Consider the following 19,847-nt stretch of genomic DNA (forward strand, 5'->3'; position numbering starts at 1 on the left):
TACAGGTCAAAATTCACCTTAGTTGTCAAAGCACTTGACAACTAATAGTAAAGATGATTTGCGCAAAAATGGTAAATTTTATCTTATTACACTATTTTAAGTCACCAGAGACGTTGTCACAGTTGCCATGGCGCCCAATTGCCCCCCCCCCATATGGCGCCGGCTGCAGCTTGTTGACAGATTGGCTTTCCCACTATTTAAACCCTGTCCTCTCAATCCCCTTTGGTCACTCCGTCTGCAAATCTCTGTGTGTTCAAGGCAAGCTTTTTTCTACCCTGACCCCTGCCTGTCCCGTTTTTATCCTGATCACGTCTGCTCTCTCGTCTTGGCTTACGACTCGTTTGCGACCCCGATCACGTCTGCTCTCCCGTTCTGGCTTACGACTCTCTTCCATCCCCGACTATGTTTTTACTTTCCTGTCCCGGGTACGACCCGTTTTTTCCGTCCCCGTCACCGCCATCGCTTGCCACGGAAGATCCACTTCCGTGTTCAATCACAAGCCAAGTACGAGAGTGACCCGCTTCCCGAATCCAGCGAACTTCGAAACGTGGGCGCACCCCTTCCTCGTTCCTTCAATAAAACTTGTGGTAAACGTTACGCGAGTGGGTCCTGTTTCCGTTCTGGTCTTGACAGACGTATCTTAAATCCATCATGCATTTCCTATGTTACAAGACAGTAAATTAAATTTTTCTATTCTTCTATTCCAAGCATTGTAAGTGACATATCAATTGTCATTAAATTGTGTGAATTGCACAACCAAATTGATGTTCGTCTCTGGTACTGCAACTAAAGACATTGTGATATCGAGGTAAGACCCAGCGCCTTTTCATATGTCATTTATACCACTGGTAGTTCAGCGGTGACCCAAGTCTGAATCCCGTACAACTAAAAATGCATCCAGACTTTGAGTTATTTTTTTAGGTTAAAAAAATGGTCTCTGGGGGCCGATGTTCTGAAATCTTTCCTACCCGTTGAGACGGACTACCAATGCACATGTGGACAAGGCTGACGGCGATTTACCAGGAATGTGCAAGTTTTCGTCCTACCTATTACGTGTGCCTTTGAAAGCGGTGAGTATTTATAATTTTTGTTTCTATTCTGTCTTATTTGACTTTTACTGCTTCGAAATACATTTCGGCAGATACGGTAGTCAGATCAGCCTATGGTATGATGTGTCAAGACAGACAATAGCTCGTTTCTACAGAACACCGAACAAGATGCGGAGGTGGGCCGAGCCGGTCCGCAGGGTGTGATTTGGAGACCGTTGCATTAAATGCCAGACGTTTCTCTCAAATGGGAAGAGCCAATTTTTTCCATTTGACGCATTTTTGAAGTTTTACAGAAAATGTAGTTTTATAGCTATATAGGCATGACATCTGAAAAGAAAGCTTGAAACCTCATCTTTCATTAGAAACAAAACGAGTAAATGAGAGTAAAAAGGAAAAAGAGTAAAAAAAAGTGTTTCTATCTTTTACCAACAGTTAAACATTGCTTAGTTTTGTGAAACTACTCGTTTCCAAGAAAACGTCTGAGAAAAACGTCTTTCTTTTGCATTAGTAATACCTCCAATATCTAAACGGTGCTTTCCTTAAACACAAGGGCACTTTGCTTGCAAAATAACATTTTATTGCAAGAACACTATACTTATACATGAAAGATGCATGAACCTTGCCTTAACTTTTCAGCGTCCGATGTTTCGGGTGGCTTGATCACACGATTTCGATCACTCAGGGGCCACCCACTCACTCTCAATCGCTGGATTGAGGAAGCAACATGAGAAAGTGGGGGCTCCTCGATCTGATCAAAACCATTCCTGCCATCTAGTGGTGATTTATCATCCTGAAATTTTTCCCTGAGGCTTGATCATACAATTCCGATCACTCGGGGGCCGCCCGCTCACTCTCAATCGCTGGATTGTGGAAGCAACACGAGTAAGTGGGGGCTCCTCGATCTGATCAAGCCATTCCTGCCATCTAGTGGTGATTTATCATACTAAAATCATTCCCAGAGGCTTGATACTGAAGTCTTTAGAATAGTTCTTAAAAAAGAAAAAAAAGACATATTTAAGCGTTATAGCACTGAAAGAGTTAATGTGTCGGTTTAAAGCTGATATCATCCAGTTAAACAACATTTGGACGTAAATAGGAATCAAATTGGAGGGAAAGTTAGTTCAGAGCGTAATCCAATTTTGACACATTTAGTTTATTTTCCTGTTTATTCAATTTAATTGATGATGTGTTCTGGGGGACGCTGAACCCTCCCTTTTTGACACTGCCCCCCCCTCCTGGTCCCTCCCTTTCATTAACACTGCAGGGCCAATGCTTGTAGACATTGAGGGTCTGACATTTAGAAGAAAAACGGAGAGGCTAAAGTGTTACAGAACCTCGCACAATACAGAGACCAGCGTACAGATTTCTGAGTTACAAGGTTGGAATTTCTTTCTCATTTTTTAATGACAGCTAAGCAAAGTGACTCCTCGAAATTGTAGGCACCTTCTACCTTTTATCAGCTTGAGTCCTGTAAGACTCTCTTACTAATCTAATGGATTCCTTTGCATGGAATGGTTTTCTCATTTAAATTCCACCTGCTTCCATCATCGTTTTCTTTTTACTGTGGATTTTTCAAGGCATTCCTTCACACAACAGTTTTCTTTGCAGTTTATTTTTGAACCAGGAGACTATTTTCGGGTCTTTGGAAGCAAATCAGGTTGGCAGCGGCGACATGGGGCTTACGGTTTGGACGTGTTGGCTGCTGGTCCTCCCGCTGGTCCACTCTGCCAAAATCCTGACTGTCTGCCTAATTGGTGAGTACGGGAGCAGTCATTGTCACGCTTTTTTCCCCTCTCTCATTTTTCTTCTTAACTAGCTATCAAAAGAACAAAAGAAAACTGACACCTTCAATTATATAGAGTATAGATTGTATAAAATGGTGTTTTTAAATGTACTAATTCATTTTTTTGCCACTGAGTCCTTCTGGTATGTTCAGGCCAATTAGATTGACACATTTTACAGTTTGAATAATATAAGGTGTACCAAAAGTCTGAGGCACATTTTGATATTGAATGTCTCGGGAAAATATAAACACTTGAAGTCCTAGGAATTTTCTTAACCCTCCAGAATGACCAGTGGACAGCCAAAAAGCTGTTTTATTTAAAATAACCACTCAACGGCCCATCTTGTCAAGATTTTTCTGTAAATGCATCAAGATGGGGTTCTTCAAATGGAATGTGGTAGGTGTGGTGTTGATAGATGCACAAAGAGCTTGTCCTCAGGACCACTACAAAGATACTCGTATGGAAACACTTCAGAATACATCTATGGTAATACTAGAAAAATACAACAGACATACTACAAACATATCCTAATAGATTACTACAATAAAACACAGTAGAAATAATACAAACTAAAAGTACAATTATACTATAAAATACGACAAAAATACCACACAAATACAACTACAGTAACACTACAAAAATGCCCTCACTATACATTATTTTCTTTACATCAGTATGCGAAGGGTCATTGCTAAGTTGTTTGCACCAGAGTTTGCAGTTCAATGGTGAAACTAATCAAGTCAATTGGCTGGCATTGGGGTATTCTATGTAGAAAAGCCAAATGGCTTGGCTGTGGTACTCCTAGTGTCAAGGATATAAAAATACATCTGGTAAAGTCAGAAGCTTGTCATCTCACTTTTTACATGAAATGTTTGAATTGAAATGGAAATGTTCATTGTGAACACCATCGGTCACACTTCACACATCAAGCCAATAGTCAAATTCTCACCAAATGGGTCCCTTGGAATAGGGGGCACATAGACCAATCCCTTCACATATTTCCACAAAAAGAGATCGCATGTTATGAGATCTGGATACCTGGTAGATCAGTACACGAGATTGTAATAGTTGTGCCCATACTCCCCAATCCATTTATCTGGCATTGTGTTCTGAAACTGTCTAACCCTAAGGCTCCGGTGTGGTGGCGCCTCACCCTGTTGGAAAATTAAGTCACCAGACTGTTTTCGCTAAATTCATACATGAATTAGTTTTCCAGCATGCCGAGGTATAGCTCACCTCAAATGTGTCTCTTTCAAAGAAGAATAGTCCGTAGAGACCTTTTCTATATAGCACAAAGCTTTGGGGAGTCTTTCTGTGGGTTCTGTGTACCCATAATGCAAGTGTTATGCTTGTTTATTTCTCCATTTATGTAGAAAGTCGCCTCATCGCTAAAACGAGCCGGTTGCCAAATCCGTCATCTTAGATCTTCTGTTGCATAGCAATGCAAAAGTCACAAGGAGCTGGTTTATGGGTGTCCTTCAACTTTTGGACTAACTGTATTTTGTAAGATGTTATGTGCAATCGTCTTCTTAAGACGCGTCTAACAGTTTTTGTAGGAAACTGAAGTTCCCTACTGCCTCTTCTGATCAATTTACAGGGGCTCCGCTAGAAAGCAGTTTGAACATGATCAATCGCATCTCTGAAGTTGAGGGGTGTCCTATTCTTTTTTGTTCCTGTCCATCCCTTGTGAATTTACCACGCCATCTCACCATGGACCTCCTCTCTGGTGGCTCCTTTCTGAATTGTATGCAAAATGCACATTAAACAACAGTCCATTATTTAGTTTTTGCAAATTCAATCACACCAAACCCTTTTTATGATTACACCATTAATGCTGTCTAAAAAGCAAAACGTATCAATAGCATTACATTTTTTTTACGTAATTAGCTTTAAAATGGCACAACTTCTTTTTATTTTTCTACTATTCATAGTTTTGCAGATACGGGGACTTCAAATCTGCTCAAGAACAGCTGAAGCTAGCATCGGGGCTCCCCGGAATTACCCAGGTCTCCGCAATGATTGAAATACAACCATTCCCAATGTAGAGATTTCCTATGAGTTGTAGCTTCAGGTCATGGTCCGTTTCATGGGTAAATGGTTCGGCAGGGAGAGCTTAAGAGAGTTGTTAGCCTAGCGGTAGCACTAAGCTGGACCTGCAGCATCGCTAATGCTTTCTTTCCTGACGCCGCCTCAGTCGATTCCCTGACGCGATAAGACTCCACGGCACACTCGGTGGTGATCACCATTTCTTTGCGCTCCTCTGACTTTCCTCATAGTTTGATTGATTTCTTTTTAATGTAACGAGCGACTAAAAGCTATCTGGCTCGGTTTGTTTTGGCTGGACCCATTGATTTTAATGCCCGCTCACCCCGGCTGTTTGACTGACAGCTAACACCAGCCTATCACAGTCGCGCACAGACAGTCACACCCACTCAATACACACACACACATTATTTGCCCCATGCAGCATTTGCTGTGTGCTCTCTGTTGACCACAATGAACAATCCATTAACGTCAATGACAATTAAGACAGCTCCATTCAAAATCCGCAAAGCAGCGAAGTAGCGAGTGGTCTCTGTATTACAAATCTTACCAATAACACTAAAAATATATTACAATTAAGGCAAAAACTTCTGTACGTTTAAAAAAAAGCTATTTAAATGGAATTCTCTACTTTAATTGATGTGTTATTTTCTTTTTCTTGTTTTTAGTTTACATGGACATTTAGAAATGCTGAGCTGGCTGATAAAGGGACAATTTTGTATTTGTTAGAGCCTCCTAATGGTGAAAAAAAAAAAACTTAATTAATTTATTTTAATGTTGAAATAAATTATAAGAAAAATACATGAACTATCGTATAAACATGCAATTATTTTTATTCGTAGGTCAATAAATTTATTTTGAATAAATAAGTCTCACCTGAAAGGGAGCTTGTCATGTTTACCCCCTGTGCCCGCTCCTTTGGTGCCAAATGCCTCGGTCTCTGATTGGCTGCCCCCTATCTCTATTTAAACCCACTCCTATCTGTCCCCTTTGGTCAGTCCGTCTGCGAATCTCCGTGATACAAGGCAAGCCTTTTTTTTTTTTTACCCTGACTCTCGACTGTCCCGTTTTTTGCTCCTGTGTGTCTCCCGGCACGACCTGTTTTGATCTCGACCACGTCTGCTCTCCCGTCCCGAATTACAATCCGTTTTTTGATCCCAACCACGTCTGCTCTCCCGTCCCGGCTACCGACCAATTTTCCACCCCTGACACAACCATCGCTCGCTACGGAAGATTCACTTCCGTGTTCAGATCATAAGCCGAGTACGAGAGCGACCCGCTTTCCCTTCATCGTTTCTTCAATAAACGTAAACGTTATGCAAGTGGGACCTGTTCCCGTTCTGGTCTTGACAGAGCTGACGTAATTGTCCACCATCTTTCTTCAACGGGTACCCAAAAACTCCAAAAGGCTGGGCCAAAGACTTGAACTAGAATGGTGCTTTTTGGTCACCTTGAATCTCCGTAGTTTGAATTCTTCAGTGTGCTTTGAAGAATTAATTTTGGTTGCAATACTCTATCCAGCGACATCTAGTGGGCAAATATCACAGTGTCCCTTTAAAGGATTTAGAAGGGGAAATGTGTCACTGTTTTTTTAACCTGCAGGAGGAAGCCACTACTTATTATTTGACGAAATCTCTCACAACTTCCACCTGCAAGGCCACGAAGTTCGTATGCTTCTGCAGCTAGGGAACCCTCTCATTACAGGTATTCTTTCAGATTTGTTTTTTTTTTCTTAAAAAAGCCTTTTTTCTTTATTTTAATTTACAACAAAAAATGATATCAGGTTTGTCCTATGAGGGTCGCAATGACAGTTACCAAACCAGCACTTGGTCCCTCGGAGATGAATACATTCAACAATACAACGGCTGGTTCCTGGAACAACAAGCGCAGTTTTTACTGGGCCGGTACTTTTTTCCAAAATCCATTTACACATAATCAGTGTTGGGAGCATTACTGAAAAACAATCATTAGTTACAGTAACCATATTAAAAAAGTAATTCAGATACCACCCAAAACAAAAAAATGTCTAAACTAAACCAAACCTGACATGATAGTGGAATACAGCAGAAATTACATAAATATGGCAACCAGGATGACCATGGCAATGACCCGATGCAGTGTGCTGTCCAAACAGTCAATATAAGGTCTTGGGACAATTTAGAACGGGTGTGGGGAGATTCTGCACAGGTCTGATTAGTTCCAGACCGGTTGGCGCCCTCTGGGGGAAGGGGGTATACTTTCATTACCTCCCTGTCAAGGGCGATGAGGCAAAAAACAAAAATGATGGAGGCTGAGAGAGGATGGTTGAAGATCCTAGTCAATCCCTGCCGAAACAGGGCCAGAAGCAGATGAGAACTACTCTCCAGGATAGGTACTTTCTGGCCACCAGGACTTGGGTGGTGGAGGGTCTTTGTCCTTAGAATCGGCTAGATGACATTCACCTTGTTGCCAGGACAGAAAACATCTCAATACCAAGGGACCTTCTTCTCGTCGCCGGGGACAGGGACCAGAAGCGACTGAGGGACCGTCTCTTCACAGCGCTGACAGGAAACAGAATCGGCCGAGGGGCTTTCTCCTTGTTGATGGGACAGAAAACAGAAGCGTTGTTTCTCGCTGCCGGGACAGGAAACAGAAGCGACCAAGGGACCTCCCTGCCGCTGGGATAGGAAACAGAAGTGACCGAGGGACCTCCCTGTCGCTTGGACAGGAAACAGAAGCGACTGAGGGACTTTCTCCTCGTTGCCATGACAGAAAGCAGTAGTAGCCAAGGCATCTCCTTGCCGCCGTGACAAAAAACAGTAGTGGCCGAGGCACCCCCTTGCCACCGGGACAGGAAACAGAAGCAACCGAGGGACTTCCTCGCGCCCGGTAGTGCAAACAGAAGCGACCAGGGGGTCTCCTCACCGCCGGTGCAGGAAACAGGAGGGACTTCCTCGCCACCGGGACAGGGAATGGGCACAGCAGACAGTCCTTTGATGCCAAAAAAGGACAGCATTTAGGAGATGAATGCTTCCTGTTGGGTAGGTGTTCTTAAAACAGGGATGGTACTTAATAAAAAAGGAGGTACAAAGTAATAAACAGGTGGTCAAATAACAACGAAATGTCCAAACAAAACAAAACCTGTCGTGATAGCGGAAGACAGCAGAAATGACATGGATACTTTAACCTGGATGACAATAGCATTGAAATGGCTACGACCAGACGGAGGGTGCTGTCCGATCCCACAACATAAAGTTTTAGGATAATTAGAACACAGTGTGGGGGGATTGAGCAGAGTTGTGACCAGTTCCAAAACAGGTTTTTTTCAGGCATGGCATACTGTTAAAATAATTTGACAAATGAAAGGACCAAAATTCAGCACACTTTTACCGTAAATTATTTGGTTTCCATTGGTTTCCCGTTGTTTTTTGTTCCTGTACAAGCTACGCCCCCCTCCTCACACGCTGGCTACCATTTGTTACAGGGACACACAACCAAATTTGTCCATATAAGCTGATTATTCCATTATTACGCTTAATGTGAGTAAACATGGTAGGGAAAATATGAGGAGAAAATCGGCGTCCTTGTACTCTGTGCTTGAGAAGGCATCGCCACAACTGTCTTTAGTTATACTTTGTGAGTATATATAGAGATGTATGTAACAACCTTAGTGATACAGGCATCTTCAGCAAACAGGCAACACTGAAATTGATGATCTGCATATAAAAAGTAGCTAAAACAATGCTGTGACAAACCTTCTAGAAAGTTACAACATTTTATTAATAACTGCGTGCAACTTCCTTCGTAATGCTTTAGTCCCAACACTGCACACGTACCTTACTGTAATTATCAGTGACCCACATTTTCTTCCCACAGGGACAGCTTTAAGGGTTTTTTGAATTTCATGGGCCACCTTTCTTATCAGTGCGATAAGCTTTTAGGAGACGGCAATCAAATAAGCTTCCTGCAGAAGGAGCGATACGACGTCACCATCCTCGATGCCTTTAACCCTTGCTCCTTCATTGTGGCACACAAACTTGGTATTTTGCCATTAGGAAATCTATAAAATGCCGTTGAAAATACTTTAATAACTCTAAACCATTTTATCTCATCCAGGAGTCCCTTACATAGCCTTTTATCCGGGCTCTTTGAACGGGCCTTTGTCTTTTGCTGTGCCCACATCGGTCTCCTCAGTGCCAGCTTTCGGCTCCCAGTTGACAGACCAAATGGACATTTGGGGTCGTGCAAAAAACTTGATCTTCTCTGTTATTGGTGCTGTAGGTAAGGACGCAGATAACTTTTTCAACTGTTTTGTACAGTGTACAGGTTGTGTTTTCATTCGGGTAATAAACTGTGTGTTTCCAAAAACTAGATATCTTTTGAGATGTAAGTATCATGGAAAGCACATTATTAACTCATTCAATGCCATTACGTATGAATACGTTACCAGAAGCATTGTCCCCTAGTGCCAAAACGTAAAAAAAAAAAAAAATTGTTTTATCTATAAGTCTCTGGGAATTATTTCATTATGAAAAATAATTAGATGTCAGGAGTGGCTTTGTTTGAATTGTTGTCCACACATCAAGGAAGCCCCCACTGCTTAATGTGGCTTCCAGCACCCAGTGGTTGTAAACGGTGAGAAGGCGTAGTGAACCAGTGTGGTTAGAGTAGCAAAGATATGGATAAGTACAGTCAGTTAACGTTTTTTTTTTTCTTCTAAAAAAGATGAAGAAGTCCTTTCGTTATCATTGGGGCAGATAGGGATGGATTTTTGTGTACGTCCGCAGGAATGCGAACACCATGGTGGCCTGAATCATTGTCTGCTGAAAAGTTCTTGTAAAGTTTATGCATCGTTTATGCATAAGTTCAGTTTTCTAGCAATAAAATTGTATTTTTCAAGCCAAGTATCTTTGTGTTTATGGAAAGCATTGTTTAGCTATTTCATGTATCACAAATGCAAAAACAAAAGTACCGAAGTGAAGGTTTTGCTTAAAATGTATCCTCTCACAAAAAGCTATTGTCTTGGAAACAATTATTTTCAAGAAACATAGCAATGTTGAACTGTTCTTTACTACACAAGATTAAAAGTTAGAAAGTTGAGGTGTCAAGCTTTTCTTTTGATATCCCATAAGCATATCTAAATGAGTCAAAATGGCAAACATTGGCTGGCACGTCTTCCATTTGAGAGAAACGTGTTGCATTGAATGAGTTAAGGCAAATGGAATTAAAAAGTAATAATGTTGAAAATCGTGGGATTTATTAATCCAAATCTGAATTAGAAATTCATAAGCATGTGGACTATGTTACCAATCCCCACGCCACAGTTGAACATGAGAGGGACTCACCTAAAGTGAATGTGTTTTGCTCCATCTCCAAGAATCGTCTTTATGGCCCAATTTTTTCGAGGGAAATGTAACGGCGATGTTTATCTGGAAGTGCTTCAAAACTACTTAACGGATGAGCTCATTGCACATGAACATGCAGACTTCATTTTCAAGTCAAGTCAAGTCAAGTTAAGTCAAATTTATTTATATAGCCTTTAATCACAAAAATGTCTCAAAGGACTGCACAGGATTACAATTACAAAATTACACAATTACCTGATCTTAAACCAGCATGTGGGCAAGGAACAACTCAAAAACCTCAGTGTGAGGAGAAAAGAGAAACCTTGAGAAAGGACCTCACATGTGGTAATCCCCCTTCCAGGATTGACCAGGTTGAATTATTTTGCGACAGACCGGGGCTCCACCTCACTGGAAGCTCACGTTGTGTGCATATCTCAATGACAATATGTGAGGAGGACGGATCGAGCGTGCTGGTGTTAAAGACACAGTGTTTTGCTGGAATGGCTGGCCCATTCACCCGATTTAACACCTTATGCCTTTTCCTCAAGGGTTACATTAAAGGAATAGTGTATGTTCCTTCTATCCCTGCAAACATAGAAGAACTCAAGTAGAGAATCAATACAGCATTGCAGACTGTTAGCCAATATGTGCTTCAGCATGTTTGGCAGAAGCTAGATTACCGACTTGACATATATGCCGTGTTTCAGGCAATGCACATATTGAACATATGTGAAATGGTTCACATAAGCCACATGCTTCCAATTTCTCATGCAAATTTGGGAGAATACAATTCATGATTTTAAACATGAATACTTTCAAATTGTATAATTGTAATTGTGTCTGTATATTAAGTCCAATTGACTTTGATTGTCTTTTCATTTTAATATTTAGATGTCTTTTGTTGTTTGTGACCTGACCTACCTAAATGAGTAACAGTGAGGCAAATATCAAATTTGGGATTTAGGTATCAATGGAAAGTATAAAACTGAGCTTTGAATGATACCTAAGTCAAAGCTTTATGATGAACTATTTTGAAGATATGGCTAATTTAATGACTTGCATCCACCTTATTCTGATCAAAAACCTCAGAAAATCAATTTTAAAGGTTGCTTTTCTGGTATGATGTAATTTTAATGTTTTTTACAGGGATAGTCTAATTTTAAAATTTAATTTGAGAAACGGCATTTGTCTAAATATAAAATAATTAGACCAGACTGAAAGACATTTTAGGGCCTCACGGTGGCGCAGTGGTTAGCGCGTCTGTGGCACAGTTCTGAGGTCATGAGATCGAACCTTCCTGTGTGGAGTTTGCATGTTCTCCCCGTGCTTGCGCAGGTGTCCTCCGAGCACTCCGGTTTCTTCCCACATTCCAAAAACATGCATGTCAGATTAATTGGCCTAACCAAATTGTCCCTAGGTTTGAATGAGCGAGTGAGTTGTATGTCTCTGTATGCCCTGTGACTGGCTGGCAACCAGTTCAGGGTATCCCCTGCCTACTGCCCGAAGATAGCTGGGATGGGCACCCCCGCGACCCTACTGAGGATAAGCGGTGCAGATGACGGATGGATGAAAGACATTTTAAGCACATATTTATTGAAATACACATTGAAATAAATAATGTTTTGTTTTCTAAAATCGGAAACATTGAACTTTAGTCGCTATTTTTGTTACATGGGGAAAGTGTTTAAATAGCGAAACATTCAAAAAACGATTTTTTTCATGGTTTTCCTCGTTTTTATCTCAGTTATGGTCTGTGGCTAAAATATAATGTTGCTACTTGCCACTTATTTCGAACGAGTAGGTCGCTTCCCAATTTCAATCCATAGTGGGACTAAAATCGGCCCTATTATTATTAACAGTTGTAAAAGCGTATTTTCCACACTATAAGGTTTACTTAAAACCCCAACATTTACCAGAAATCATATAGATTGCGCCTTATACACTGTTGCACTTTATAGACCAAAAAATACAATACATACAATTAGAAAAGCATAGTTACAATGATTCATTATTACGCATAGTAACCGTTTATAAATTGATCAATTGAGTTTAGCTACGATGTTTCTTTTGATCCAATCCTAGCTCATACAGTATTTGTAATTTAATGCGCCTCATAGTCCAGTACACCTTATATATAAAAAATATCTCACAAAATACTGTTTTGGATACTATGCCTCATATAAATTATGGTAATTATAATTGTCCTAAAAATAATACAAGTAATCTTTTATGGCAATTGTAATTTTGAGGTTTCACTGTTCAGGACTGTCTCAGAAAATGTGATTATTGTGATTAAGTTCTTTGTTTTCTATTAATAAGTTCATAGTTTAGTAGACACTTAAAATAAGGAGATTGAACTTCCAAGGAGAACGGGAGAGGACTGTATAAAAAAAAACTCACGATGCCAAATTCCAAATGTCAATTGTTTTAAAAGCTCTACACTAGGCCCCTTTTTAAATCAAATATCATAAGTTACCAAAAGCAGTTGGGTCATAAATGCAGTTAGGTCATAAATGGGTGTGGGGATCAAAGAATAGCAACATGATTGGCCGATAATGTAAAAAAGTGCATAATGGTCAAAACTGGCAAGCTATGCAATCTCCCTTGCAGGTGTTCACTATTAAATAAAGAATCTAGGAGAATAAACATCATCTAAAATGCATTTTTTAAATTGTCATACATTCTGGATTTATTACAAATGAATTGAAATATCGAAAGTCTTTTAATGATTTGATATTACTGATTATGGCAAAAACTTATATCCCATCTCATGGTATTAGAATATCGTGAAAAAAAAGTATCCTAGTAGGCCAGGGATGCTAGTTCCGATGGCAGTGACTGTAAATTTAATCAAATTAGCTCAATAGATGAATCACTTTTTGTCATACTAACATTTTATTTAAATGAGATCGTAACCGCCGTAGAACTGAAGCTTAAAGGACACTAAATGCACCTTACACTTAACAAGTTTGTTGGATTTTTACTCTCACATCTATAAGTCTTTAATATGTGCCTCACTATTTTCTTTATTTACTATTACAAATTGGTTTTCTTGTTAATTCTGAGTATTGTTTGTTCATTTGTTTTTTAGTTCTTATTATTTTGTGTAAAAGATCTTTGAGAAAAGTGAAAAGTCTTTAGTACCGTAGACCTTTTGTTGTGGATAGGCATATGTGGCCCAACCGCACCATGACCATAACTCCTGAGATTGATAAACTGCAGTTTAAAATATCTCCACTTGATGTCACCAAAGCCAGGCGCCAATCCCAAAGCAACTGTAGCTGTATTTTGTTCTCTCTCTTTCTCTCTCTTTTCTCTTTTTGTCTTTCACTGGCCTTTTCTCTTTGTCTCTCTCTCTCTCTCGCACGCTCTCTCTCTTTGTCTATTCATTTTTCTCTATCTTACTCTCTCGCACTTTTTATCTTTCTAATTGAGTCTCTTTCCTCTCTGCCTCACTCTTTATCTAATCTGTCCCTTTATTTTTGTCTTTCTCTCTTTGTCTCCTTTTTCTCTTCTCTCTTGCTCTCTTCCTCTTTTGATCTCTCTCTTCTTTTTACTTTCTCTTCTCTCTTTGTTTCTCCCTCTCTTTCTTCCTTTCTTTTTCTGTTTCTTTATTTTCTCTTCTCCCTTTTTCCATTTTCTTTCTTTCTCACCCTATCTCGTTTTGCCTCTTTTTCGCTCTCACACACTTTCTCTTCTTTTTCTCTACCTCTTTAATTTTCTCTCTCACCCCCTCTTTCTCTTTCTTTCTCTGTCTCTATCCCTTACTTTCTCACTTCTCCCCTCTCTTTTTCATTCTTTATATTTTCAATCTACTAGTCCAACCTCCGCGAGAGTTTTTCTACCATGCAACCCCCAAGCTAAAATAAATTTGACACCCTTGCTGCAGGCCATAATCAGCTACATTAAAACAATAGAAGGCTTGCAATATTCCAGTTGATTTGAGATGATTCTAGAACGTATTTTTGATGGCAACTCACAAAATAAAGAGCGTTCACAATATTCCAACTTTCTGAGGCAGTCACTTTCGTAGGACTACAGCAAACTCTTCTAACTTGGCTCACAAATCTTTCCCACTTCGTGCGGAAAGGTCAGAAAATTGTCTGGTCCATTTTCAAAGACGTAGCCGAGCGCCACCTGACTTCGAGGTCCCCCCCTGGTGGCCTGGATGAGTTGCATCAAAATGCCGAACTCTGGGCCTTTAACACAGACTTTTCCTTGGAGTTCCCTCAGCCACTTCTGCCTTCCACTCTGTTGATGGGGGGGCTTCTTAATAAACTGGCACAGCCCCTGGAACAGGTCAGTGCTCTTCAGAACAAGTATCTCTGATGTCTAATTGTTTTTTGTAGACATAGTTGGGTTTCTGTAAGTATGGATTTATTTTATTAGATTCTCTGCCAATTACATTTTTTGATGTAATTTACATTTTTGTTCATGTTTGTGAACGTAACTAAGCTGAACTGATGTGGAAAATGTCAACTGAGCTGTACCCAGTGTTGGCGCGTTACTGCAAAACAGTAATTAATTACAGTTACTCGTTACTTTGTTTAAAAAGTAATTCAGTTCAGGGTTGGGTAGGGTTACTTTAACTTGGTTACTTTCGATTACTTTTGGATTACTCCAATACCGAGTATGCTAACAAAAGACAAAAGAAACTAAATATGAATAAAATTATGACTCACAACACGTGGTAAGCTTTCTCTACTGGCTTTGATTTATTTGATCTCTGGCAAAACTAACATAAAATGCGACAGAAACAAAATGAAAATAAATCCAAACAGCTTGCCAACATCATTTTTGCCGTTCCACGTGTTCCGTTACTCCCCAAGCCTGCACAAAATTTAGAATATTCTAAGGTTATTTCCCAGCTATGATACAAGATTATATTACTGTTAAATATTTTTTTTTCCTTTTTAGATGTTCTGTTTAAGTCAGGCTAGAACACATTTTGTGTTTTTTGAAAGGAATTGACGACAATATGAGGAAATTGAAATGACTCATCACTGGCCATGAGATTTAAGATTTAAGAAGTGTCTTTTAAAACCCCATAACCCATACTTGCAGGATCTTGACTCATGGATCTCCAGTTTCAGAGAGTCTGGTTTCATCGTCGTAACTTTGGGATCGATGGTTTCTTCCGTGTCTGTGGACCAGCTTCTAGTGGAGCTGGTGGACGGATTCTCCGGGATTCCACAGGGCGTGATCTGGAGGTACAAGGTCGTCATGTCGTGTGCGGACACAAAACGCGTTTTTGATCTCGAACCTTTTCATTTTTGGCTCCGAGGTATGACCTTCAGCTTTGGCCGCCCGACCTGCGCAAACCTTCCAATCTTCTTCTCGTGGACTGGCTGCCGTTGAACGACTTGCTTGGTGATTTCTGTCTTCATTACATGCTGCATCATGATTTTTTAATGTTTATTTATGAATTTGTCGAGTTAGGCGGAGTGGATCCAAACATGGACACATGCGTAAAGTTGATGGTTTTAATGGAGACAAGGGGAAACTAAAAAGGCGCTTTTCGGAGGGCAAGAAATCACGGTCCAAAAACCTGTAGGTGTCAGAACCAGAACAGATACAGGACCCAATCGCGTGACGTTCTCACACAAGCTTTTTATTTAATGGGAAATGGGGAGTCATGCACGTTAGGAAGCCGGTCTGGCGTGGAAGGACAGGACGCCAGAGACAGACGAGATCGATAACGAATCAGGATAACGAAAATTAACAGGAGAAACTGGACGGGAACCAAAACTGGGATGATAAGGAGTGGATGCAATTTGGACTGTTACAGCGGCAACCAGCATTGACAAAAACGCAGAAAAATGACATCTTGTTTCTGTGTTGCGATCTGTAGGGCTCACATTTTACACAATACAGACTTAATTCACGTTTTGTTTGAGCGCAGTAGTAAATACGTGCTCGAGTTCTTAATCGCCAACTTGAATGGTCACATGCAAAAAAAAAAAACTTGACATAAACAACTCTGAACAGACCTGAAAACCGCACAGATGAAAGTTGCCACTGGTGAGCAGGGGCACTGCGCTGTTGGTGTTCTGCAGCCAAAGGCGTCACCAAATTCCCCAAGCAGTTGGTGCCATGCGTGCGCCGGGCTTACCAAAAACACAGTCTTAATAGGCTCAAAGAGGACATCAAGGGTTTTAGATAGGCGTCACGGATGGGCAGAAACTTCCCAAAATCTGGCGCTAGGGCACAGGTGTCAAACAGGCGGCCCACGGGCCAGATCGAGCCCGCGAGACAACACTCAGAGAAGCACAAGAGAAAAACAAGCTGCAGGTTTAAATCAGTTAACTTGATGTTGCCAAAGCCAGGTGCCTTTCACAAAGACACTGTACTTGTATTTATTTCTCTCTCTCTCTCTCTCTCTCTTTCTTTTCCACCCCTTTTCTCCCACTCTGTCTCTGTCTCTTTCACTCTCTGTGTCTCTCTTTTTCTCTTCCTTTGTTGCTCTTTGTCTCTTTCTCTCTCTGTGTCTTTAAACCTCTTTTGCTCTAACTTCCTTTTTTCCTTTTCTCTCTTTTCTCTTTCCCTCTTCATACCCTTCGCGCTTTCTTTCCTCTTTTCTCTCCTTCTGTCTTTCTATTTCTCTTTGGATTTCTTTCTTCCTCTCCCTTTCTTTTCCCCCTCTCTCATGACTTTTTATCTTTTGTTTCTCACGTTCTCTTCCTCTCTCTCTTTTTCTTTCTTTGTCCCACCCTGTCTCCCTTTCCCTCCCTCTTTCTCTTATTTCTTTATCTCTCTTTTCCTTTCTCTTTAATCTACTAGTCCGGCCCCCGACAGAATGTTTATTCTATCCTGTGGCCCCCGAGTTGAAATGAGTTTGACACCCCTGCGCTAGGGATTTATCCTTCTTGTCCTTATTATGAGCACTATGTGTATCTAATCAGGTAATTAGTCCCCTGGCACACTTTGGCGAGCATTGGAGCGCTGGGACCTCCCAGAACTACTACCCGTAGTCAAGGTTTCAAAGGAAAATCAAGTATTTTATTTTTAGAACAATTGAGGACAAACTATATAGAAAGATATTGATTTAAAGATTGTTTTTGTTTTTCTTATCAATCATTCTAATTTCTGCCAAGGACATGACCAGGTACGCCTCTTCATCAACCACGGAGGTCAGAACAGTCTCCTTCAGGCAGTGTACCACGCCGTTCCCGTACTGGGCATCCCCCTGTTTGGAGATCAGTTTGATAACATGGTGAGGGCGGAAGCAAAGGGGCTGGGGCTCGTGATCAGCCCCACGAGGATTACGAGCAAGCTCCTTAGCTCTCACATCCAGACCGTCATACAGGACGTCAGGTGCATGCAGAAAAAGACGAATTACATGAAAAACAACAGAATTTATATCTAAATCATGTTTTGTCGTCTAGGTTCAAGTCAGCGGCTGTGGCCCTCAGCCGCATCCATAGATCGCACCCAGTTCCCCCCGCGCTCCGATTAGTGCAATGGGTTGAGCACATACTTCATAGCGGAGGTGGAGCTCACCTGAGACCGGCATCACTTCAGCAGACTTGGTACCAAAGATACCTGCTGGACTTGCTTCTCCTGGTCCTACTGGGTCTTGCCGGGGCCATCTTGCTCTGCTGGATTTTCTGCAAGAGCAAGGCAAGCCAAGGTGACAGCAAGAAAACACAATAGAAGAACAGCTTTGGTGACTTTGTTAAGCAATTCTTTGATCTTCATCATTTTAATAACTGAGATAAGTAGCCTGCTCAAAGAACTCATACCTTTTTATCAGGTTTTATTGTTGCGCATGTCTTCATGTTATCATGGTTGTTCCAGCAACAGAATACATGTTTCTTTAAAAAGGACAGAATGTTAAATGAAGTTTTGCTCTACTTTATGTCTTTTTAAATAAAATAAGTTTCAGCAAAGCCTCTAATATTGAAAACAAATATGATAAGCTTAGGCATGGAAGTGTTTTGTTACTAGGGTCATAAAGGAGAGATGTCAATCCATACATATGTTTAATTACTCCAAATATAGCATTCGGATGAATAACCCAAATGTAGCAGAAAAAGCTCCCTGTTTTTATGATTCCAGTGCTAGCTATTTTATACTGAAATAAATAAATACATATATAAATACAAAAGTCAAAAAAAACATTCCTCAAGTTGTCACGGTTGCCCATTGCCCTCACTTGGCCCCGCCCGTTTGGCGCCAGCTGCGGCTCGTTGCCTGATTGGCTTCCCTCCTAATTAAGCTCAGTGCTCTCATTCACTCCCTGTCAGTCCGTCAACGAACCTCTGCACCCGCAAGACATGTCTCTGGTATCGATCCTGTCTGTCTCGCCCTGTCTGATATCTTGCTACAGTCTCCGGTATCCGGTATCGATTCCGCCTGTCTCATCCTGTCCGATATCTTGCGCCAGTCTCCAGTATCCAGTTTTGATCCCGTCTGTCTCGTCCTGTCTGATATCTGACTCCAGTCTCCTGTATCCGGTATCAATCCTGTCTGTCCCGTCCTGTACCGATCCCGTCTGTCCGGTATCTGCTCGTGTATCTGGTATCAATCCTGGCTGTCGTGTCCTGTCCTGTATCGACCCCGTCCATTCGGTATCTGCTCGTGAATCTGGTATCGATCTTGTCGGCCTCTGGCTTCCTATTTTTCCACGCCGGAATTCTGTCTTACTTCTTCCGCCCAGCGATTGCCGAATCACTGGCGTTTGTGTTCACGTGGATACCTGCCCCATACCTGTAAAATAAAGCTTGTTTAAAAAAGGTTACGCCTCTGGGTCCTCCACCTGTTCTGGTTCTGATACAAGTGTGCCGAGGACAGAATGAAACAGCATTTTTCCAGAATGTTTGCATTTGAATTACAAAACAACGCAGTGACGTCTTTGACCAGAGTTTCCTCTAATCCTTGAGTAACGATGACAAGCAAATGCAATTTGGTCCGTTAGTGTGGAAACCACCAATGTCAACAGCTCTGCCGCTGTCAAATATGTTTTATGTGACAACGCCCTAATTTGTGTTTTTCTACCCGCCGCATTACTTAATATATATATATATAATATATATCTGATTCTGTGGCAGTCGCTAATTTGAATAGTCAAATGATCCGAAAGCATGCGACCTAAGCAACTTGGAGGAGAGCAAACAGTACATTTGGGCGCAGCTGAAAATGGCTTCATGTGTGCGGGGGCACAGCGCCATTGGCGTTCTGCAGCGAAAGGCCTTGACACCTTTATCAAGCTCCTTCACAGCTTTCCAACGAGTTTATGATTTGAATCTGCTGAGTTGGAAAAGAGAAACCACCAAAAACATGCAGGACATGCGGCTCTCGATGACCGGGCACCAGGTTTCAGACGTTGTGAGTAAAAATTAAAAAAAGGAAATTCAAAGTGCAAATTAAATAAAGTCTTAAAATCTTCCCGAATACCTTTTTTTCCCCCAATTAGGCACAGAACATGTAGTGTACCTCCTAACATTTATGCAAATATGTTGCAAAATATTTCACCCACCAGGGTTCTCAAAGTTGAATCATCTGGCTTGTTTCCTCTAGGGCTGTGACGTCATTGAAGGAACATAACACTTTCAAAATGGCTCAACCCATTAACACAACATGTGAGGCAGTTACGAAACAGACGGCGATTGTAGTGAACAGCAAATACATATGGCTCATTCCTGCTT

At 41.1% G+C, this 19,847-nt stretch overlaps 1 protein-coding gene across 2 annotated transcripts; it reads left to right on the top strand.

Moving 5' to 3' along the window:
- The first annotated feature begins 979 nt into the window (after nucleotides 1-979).
- LOC148365821 (UDP-glycosyltransferase 3A1-like) lies at nucleotides 980-18,862 on the top strand. Of its 2 annotated transcripts, XM_088335103.1 has the most exons (12): nucleotides 980-1,070; nucleotides 2,314-2,427; nucleotides 2,658-2,803; nucleotides 6,479-6,580; nucleotides 6,660-6,780; nucleotides 8,732-8,895; nucleotides 8,972-9,136; nucleotides 14,291-14,499; nucleotides 15,265-15,410; nucleotides 15,485-15,570; nucleotides 17,295-17,514; nucleotides 17,586-18,862. In XM_088335103.1, exons 3-12 carry the CDS (start codon nucleotides 2,722-2,724, stop codon nucleotides 17,851-17,853), a joined length of 1,563 nt encoding a protein of 520 aa, XP_088191229.1. In that variant the 5' UTR covers nucleotides 980-1,070; nucleotides 2,314-2,427; nucleotides 2,658-2,721; the 3' UTR covers nucleotides 17,854-18,862. The 2 variants fall into 2 exon arrangements, with proteins under 2 accessions (XP_088191229.1, XP_088191230.1); XM_088335104.1 differs by having other exon boundaries at nucleotides 2,314-2,803.
- The last annotated feature ends 985 nt before the right edge of the window (nucleotides 18,863-19,847 follow it).

This window comes from Urocampus carinirostris, chromosome 5, assembly GCF_059441175.1.
Source record: "Urocampus carinirostris isolate Australia breed hairy pipefish chromosome 5, RoL_Ucar_1.0, whole genome shotgun sequence".
Taxonomy (NCBI): domain Eukaryota; kingdom Metazoa; phylum Chordata; class Actinopteri; order Syngnathiformes; family Syngnathidae; genus Urocampus; species Urocampus carinirostris.